The 7,509-nt window shown below is 36.5% G+C and overlaps 1 protein-coding gene across 1 annotated transcript in view; it reads left to right on the top strand.

Annotated features, from left to right (window-relative positions):
• Positions 1 to 4,532: 4,532 nt before the first annotated feature.
• The window catches only part of atxn10 (ataxin 10), a 10,282-nt gene continuing 7,305 nt past the window's right edge, over positions 4,533 to 7,509 (top strand). Inside the window, exons 1-6 of the mRNA XM_016495946.1 lie at positions 4,533 to 4,690; positions 4,959 to 5,153; positions 5,843 to 5,928; positions 6,003 to 6,099; positions 6,244 to 6,411; positions 6,512 to 6,592. Coding sequence (XP_016351432.1) covers positions 4,542 to 4,690; positions 4,959 to 5,153; positions 5,843 to 5,928; positions 6,003 to 6,099; positions 6,244 to 6,411; positions 6,512 to 6,592 — 776 coding nt within the window. The 5' untranslated portion in view covers positions 4,533 to 4,541. The remainder of the gene's footprint in view (positions 4,691 to 4,958; positions 5,154 to 5,842; positions 5,929 to 6,002; positions 6,100 to 6,243; positions 6,412 to 6,511; positions 6,593 to 7,509) is intronic.

The following is a 7,509-nucleotide window of genomic DNA, read 5'->3' as shown; positions in this document are numbered from 1 at the left end:
ATCACTCACCCCCCAGTGTGTGTGTGTGTGTGTGTGTGTGTGTGTGTGTGTGTTTTACCTACTAATAGCAATTTCTCACCCAATAAAATATTTTAGAACATGGCATAAACAGGAAATATGATCAAAGTCAACTTCAAGGTGTTGAGGCAACAAATTAAACTAAAAAATATGTCATCTTACATTTTGATCATTAGTTGTTTTAGCTTATTTTAATGATTTGTTTTTGTGTGCCTTCTTTAAAATCATTTTAGTTCATCTTAGAAGTTTGCTCCGGCCTCCAGGTCAAGAACCCACCTCTTCAGATAATGCACTGGAATCACAGTTAATTTTGTGTTTTTGTTATGTGTAATTCTTTGTTTGGTCAGTAGAGGGGGTGCTTGGTCTGGGCTGCAGTTTCACCCCAAAACCAACCGCACATATATCTACTTTTTTCAGCAGCACTTTCCCGCCTCAGCCCTATACTGGTGCATCTCAATAAATTAGAATGTCGTGGAAAAGTTCATTTATTTCAGTAATTCAACTCAAATTGTGAAACTCGTGTATTAAATAAATTCAATGCACACAGACTGAAGTAGTTTAAGTCTTTGGTTCTTTTAATTGTGATGAGTTTGGCTCACATTTAACAAAAACCCACCAATTCACTAACTCACTGTTTCACAATTTGAGTTGAATTACTGAAATAAATGAACTTTTCCACGACATTCTAATTTATTGAGATGCACCTGTAGATCAGGAGGCAGGATCCGAAAAGTCATTCTCGGAATCCAATCAACGTACTTTTTTATTTTGCTAATCATGTTTTTAACTTGACGGACCAAGTCGAAACAAGTAGGACACCCCCATTTTGTGCTAAAAAGTGAAAGGAATCATGAAATCTATTTATAGATCCATGGAGGCCAGCAAGAAAGTATAGTTGAGTTTGTGGCTTTGAGGCTTCTGTTGAGAATGAATAATGGTTCTCTCTGTTAGTTTTGGGTGGTCATCAACAGACTGACTGTAAATGATCTTTGTAAAAAAAAAATACGTTGTGGCCGTGATTTTTCCAGATACAGATCTGTTCCCCCTTTGGTTTGGAGGGTTTCTACCTGTGGGTCTAGAGATTTGAGGTTGTGACGAGAGGAATTGTGAGGTCCAGAGATGAGGAAAGATAAAATGCGATACTTCTGTAATAGTAAATTGTATCAGTATGCTCTTTTAATAATTTAATCATTTATTTCAGTAATTCAACTCAAATTGTGAAACTCGTGTATTAAATAAATTCAATGCACACAGACTGAAGTAGTTTAAGTCTTTGGTTCTTTTAATTGTGATGAGTTTGGCTCACATTTAACAAAAACCCACCAATTCACTAACTCACTGTTTCACAATTTGAGTTGAATTACTGAAATAAATGAACTTTTCCACGACATTCTAATTTATTGAGATGCACCTGTAGATCAGGAGGCAGGATCCGAAAAGTCATTCTCGGAATCCAATCAACGTACTTTTTTATTTTGCTAATCATGTTTTTAACTTGACAGACCAAGTCGAAACAAGTAGGACACCCCCATTTTGTGCTAAAAAGTGAAAGGAATCATGAAATCTATTTATAGATCCATGGAGGCCAGCAAGAAAGTATAGTTGAGTTTGTGGCTTTGAGGCTTCTGTTGAGAATGAATAATGGTTCTCTCTGTTAGTTTTGGGTGGTCATCAACAGACTGACTGTAAATGATCTTTGTAAAAAAAAAATACGTTGTGGCCGTGATTTTTCCAGATACAGATCTGTTCCCCCTTTGGTTTGGAGGGTTTCTACCTGTGGGTCTAGAGATTTGAGGTTGTGACGAGAGGAATTGTGAGGTCCAGAGATGAGGAAAGATAAAATGCGATACTTCTGTAATAGTAAATTGTATCAGTATGCTCTTTTAATAATTTAATCTAGATATTATTTGTATTTCAATATCTTGGGCTCTAGTAAGTTCACCGAAAAGTAAATAGCCTTTAGCTGCAATTTAACAGAAGTTGCTACAGATATTTTTTTTCCCACTGTTGTGATGTATATCAGAGTGAGATGGATTATCGAACAAGAAAAAATATAAGGGGTGGGACTTGGTTTTGTCCATTGGTTGTTGATGGGACATGAAGGGGGATCTAAATGTGAGCTTATAGTCAGTTGTAAGAAAGGGGTGAGGTTACCGTTTAAGTGGACTACGTGATTGGAGAAATCCAGCATACATCACCAAAGAGAAGTCTGTCGTTTCACACAGATACATAAATGTAGATGCCTTATTAGTGGCTGTTTGGCCGCTATACATCTGCCATATTGGAATGGTCAAAGGCCGGTCAATGAACACTTGAGAGCAAATTGACTGTGTCTGTAACCAGTTATACACATGTATGAATATCTGCATCTGCAATAGACTTCAGAGGATGATTTTGGTAAACTAACACAACATGGCAATACAAAGGCAGCTAACACAGCATCACAAGTTACCATAGTTCCAAAACCTGTAATATTGAGTTAATAAAAAACAAACCATCACATTTTTTACATGTGAAAGGTGATCCTATTTCTTTGAGAATTAAAATCTTGGTGTTTTTTTACAACCCAAGGCTGTGCAATGTTGTGGCATCTTGGAAAACACATTGATTATTACCGTGACTGACGACACATTGACCGTTCCAATATGGTGGACGCCTCTTCATGTGTGGAGTGGCTAAATGTGGCATCTATGGCTCCAGACACATAGTCCACCAGTCCACCATCTTGTAATGGCCAACGTGACATGACTCAAAGTATTGTACGGGTTAGAGTATAAAGAAACATAAGCACAGACGAATCACTCACAATACGATTAATAACATGCATTTAGAATATAGAAACGCTGAAATTCCATTCACAAGCATCACTCATTATCATACTGTACATTGGGTGGATATTTTGGTTATTTTGTAATGCTTATTTTGTTATTCTGACAGCAGATTTTGGTGCTTGTTATTTTGTAATGGGAAAAAGTGGTTTCAAATGAAGTACTCTTGAGGTTTATTTTGCAATTAGAAGCAGATTTCCTTTGATTATTGTATTCACATTAAACCGAACTGGGCTTCAATCGCATTAAAATGCTGCGTACTGTTAAGTTGCGCTTTCGTAACCTGTCCTGTTTCACACAATAATGTCGGCAATATTTTCTACCCAACACTCTCAATATTTAAGCTATTGTTGAATGAGCCTCCTTCTGGAGTGAAACCATGGCAGGATATATTATAATGTGTCTCCTGCAAGTTTGTCATTGTGAAAGCAATATGTCTCTGCACCCAGCTGCTTCCCATGAGGAAGTGTTTTATGAGAACCATATTAGAGCAGCACACATCCCAACTTCTATAGTATTTCTGCAAGCGTTTAGCTGCCGTGCAAAGTGATCATTGATTTAGCACATATTTATCTGCTCAGTCTGCTCAAGGACACCTGATACATTTGGAGTGGTGGAGTGGACCATTTTCGGTTGGCCCTGTAAGCCATTAAGCACAGTAGATGCTTTCAGTTGGCTTCTGTCTCTCATGATCGACGACTCTGTTTTAGGGTCTGGTAGCGGTACTACCCCATTTATGTATTAACAGCGGGTCCACCCTTAACCCGAGGATATATGTCTGATACAAAACCACCTGTAATTATATTCTTCATGCAAGACCAACTTCCTTCAGTGCATTTCCCAAGCCAGAAAAAACACAAGATGAACCGCAGAATGGAAAGCAAATGACCCAAAATACTCCGGCACTTCTGAGGATTCAAAGGGGAACTCGGGCCTTTTGTTGTTTCAGCTGGAGCGCTTGTCCCCACATCTTGTTTATGAAAAAACTGGAACGATTGATGTCGAAGTCCTTTGAACGTTTGATTCAGATGAATGGGTGTCAGATGGCCTGGCTTATTATGGTCTGGATGATTTCATCCTTGAACGGGGACAGCAAGAAAGTTACATCATGCAGTAATGTTTAGGCATTATCACAAACATTCGGTCTGTCCTCTCAAGATCAGATTTAATCAATGTAACCTTTGCAGAGTGTTTCCCAGTGTAACATGAGCGATTTCTTAAAATCAAAACTAAAAAATAAATGAATGTGACTTTGGATTCGTTCTATAATGCCTTGGTTACTATTTGTTCTGTTCCTTAGCAGAGTGATTATAATGTATTCATTGGAAGGTGATTTTCGCCTGTTCCACCTTATAGGTCTTGACCCCCTTGACTGACTGTGTGTAGTAACTGAAATCTTGTTTTATTAATAGATTGTAATTACCACGGTAATTACAGGTTTATATTAAGAAAATATCTCAGATCTAAGAGGGTCACTTACACACAGAAGCTCATTTGTTTCTTTCAAATATATTTTATAGTTTTTAAATAATATAAACAAAAAAATAACCATTACTAGTATCAAATAAAATTAATATTTAAAGAATTTTTCAAGAATTGGCTTGTATTTATTAGAACGCTCTCGTACATTCAAGTTCACGGGCTTTTATTTTGAAATCCAGTCTAGACGGCAGGCGGAAGTAAAGGTCTGTGTTTATGTGCGCGCGTGTGTTGATGGCAGCCTCCAGTGACAGCATGCAGAACATAAACAGCGCGCTCTGTCAAATAGCCACAGAAAAACTTACAAACACGCATCTCACAACTTTGCAAACCGTGACGAAAGCATTACGGGATGAACAGTTCAGGTACTACACATTTCCCACTTTACAAAATGAACAGAAATGTGTGTGTTTAAATGTACAGTATGTGTCAGCAGAGTATGGGTTACATATTTAGATACAGGTTAAAGAGCTGTTTATTGCAAATCTTTAGCGTTTCTGAGTGCTGTGTACTTTCACATGAACCAATTTTCTGACACATGCATTAATGCATGAAGAAAATGTCAGGATGCATGAACTGCCATACATATTCATCAAATTGAAAAAAGTCTTGACAGTTTCTGTTTTGTTTCAGAGCCAGTGTTGACAGGGAGGCGCTTGGAAGCCTCTTTGCAGTGTTGTCAAGACTTTCTGTGGATGTTGAGCATTTGATTGAAAACATGGATTCACAAGAAGAAGAAGCATCTGTATGCCTTAAACTCACCGCAGAGTGTTTCAGAGCGCACAGAAATGCCTGTGTGCAGTGCTCTCAAAACCAGTGCTGCCTGAGGTAGTGTACAGTGTCCAGAAAGCCTGAGATTACTAATACAAATGCCTCAAGTTTGCATATTTAATTGTAACGTTTAATTTCAAAGTATATCCTTGGTATAAATATGTGAGTAAAATATTGAAATTGTAGCAGATGAAATGCCTAAATATGTTATATAATATTGTTGTATCTATAATTATATTATATTACATAAATAAACATTTAATGTATTGGTATAATATGTTCCCTATTTAATGACAGCAGCACTCAAGCTGCATGAACTGAAGTTTGTGTAAAACTTGTGTGAATGTGAGCCTGCAAATAATGCAGAATCATAACAAATTTTAGGTATAACTTTATTATGCAGTCCTGTTTTGCATGTACATACTATGTAGATACTATACTTATTATAGTAATTGCAATAACTGGGTAATTTCAAGGTGCTAACCCTGAACTTGACCCTAAACTGAACCTTAACTCATGTAGTTGCCATATATTTCCCAGTACTTTTGTAAGTGCATGTACTGTAAAATAATGTTTTTTTTATGTCATAACTGTGATTTTTTTCCCCCTAGTATTTCTCATATTTGTAAGTGGTCTCAGACTTACGGACACTGTTTATAACATCATAATCATTATTAGTATATGAATATGACTGTGGCCTGTGAGCTTTATAAACCAGAAAAACAAAAGCATTTATATCTTCACAGAGATCTAGGCTCTATCAAGCTATCTTTTGAGATTTTGGCCAGACTCCTGAAGATTTCATCAGGAGGTTCAAATGACATTTATGACGGTGAGTTTCAAGTGTTTCAGCTGTATGGAGGGTAACGGACAGATAAATCAATGTATGACTCTCTCCTTTGGCAGCACTTCGATGTGGGATTCAGTTTCTTGGTAACATTGCTGTTGGAAACCAGCTTTGCAAAGATGACATCTGGGAGCTTGGTTTCCCGCACATCTTCTGGTGAGTGAATTTATGGTTAGGCATGAATAGTGCATTTCTTACGATGCCGTTCAGAAATGTGTTCAGTCTTCATTTTGTAAAATGCCACTGATTTGTAAAGCCCTCTACTGGTGCAGTTTTGTAACCACTTCTATCTCTTTCAAGGGACCTTTTGGAGCTTGCAGATGAGAAAGCTGTTTCATACACATGTATGGTGATCCACACTTGTCTGGATGAACACAAGACAGAGCAGCTAGTTAAAGACACTCAGCAGCTTAAATTGTCCCTGAAGATCATGGACTTGTGCAGGACGTTGCCTGATGTGGACTGGACGTAAGCTTTGTGTTTACATTGAAACAAACACAAAACAAGCACATCTGTTATTTAGGCCTATTTTATACCCCATTTTGGTCAAATATTACTCTTCTTACAGGGTCTTTATTGTCACACAACACTTTCTCAAGTCGTCAGAGCTTGTTAGGAAGATGTACACCCAAATGACCAATGAGGAAAGGTAAAAACTCTCAATTATTTAAATCAGTTATTGCACAAAGGTGAGATGTACTATCACAATACTGAGTTTTAACATTTTTGATGATTTGATTCAGTGTTGATTTAAGGCTCTGTTACAAATTCTTGTAACACTTTACAATGAGGTTTCATTTGTTAACATTAACTACGTTATTTAACATAAACTAACAATGCACAATATTTTTGTAGCATTTATTCATTTTAGGTAATGATAATCTCAATCTCAATCTGAAAATTTATATCAGCTAACATTAACAAAGGTTAATAAATGCTGTAAGAATATATTGGTCATGGTTGGTTCATGTTAAATATTGCATTACCTAATGGTAACAAATGAAACCTTATTGTAAAATGTTACCCAAATTCTCGTGAGCTGCCTAACTAGACAGCATTTTTAGGCATCATTGGCTGTTCCAAATAGTAGGCATTTTTAAATAAATTTTAAAATACCTAAAATTCTAAGGTAACATTCATAGATAAGCCATTGAGGAACTAAGTAACAGAAAATGGCCAAGATGGTGGATGGATTCTATAAAATATTAAAATAGTCACATAACATAATAAAATAAGGCAGCGGCTATTTGCACTAAGTGTAAATAGCGATAGATGCTATTTACACTAAGTGCAAATAGCAGCATTTTTTAGTGATATGCTATTTACACTAAGTGCAAATAGCTATATATTCTATTTACACTGTCAAAATTTTGACACTGTCAGGATTTTCTGCTATTTATACTACTTATTGCAAATAGTGGCAATTATCTGCAGCTCAGTATTGCAGTACATTATAAAACAGTATGCAATAATAACTTATTGAGTGTAAATTTTAATTCAAATGATTAAATGGATGCCATCTTATTGGGACAATAAAGCCCTCCCTACACCTACCCTAACCCTACC

This window comes from Sinocyclocheilus anshuiensis, unplaced genomic scaffold (assembly GCF_001515605.1).
Source record: "Sinocyclocheilus anshuiensis isolate Anshui unplaced genomic scaffold, SAMN03320099.WGS_v1.1 scaffold538, whole genome shotgun sequence".
In the NCBI taxonomy this organism is placed as follows: Eukaryota; Metazoa; Chordata; class Actinopteri; order Cypriniformes; family Cyprinidae; genus Sinocyclocheilus; species Sinocyclocheilus anshuiensis.
This window is presented reverse-complemented; position numbering and strand designations above follow the sequence as displayed.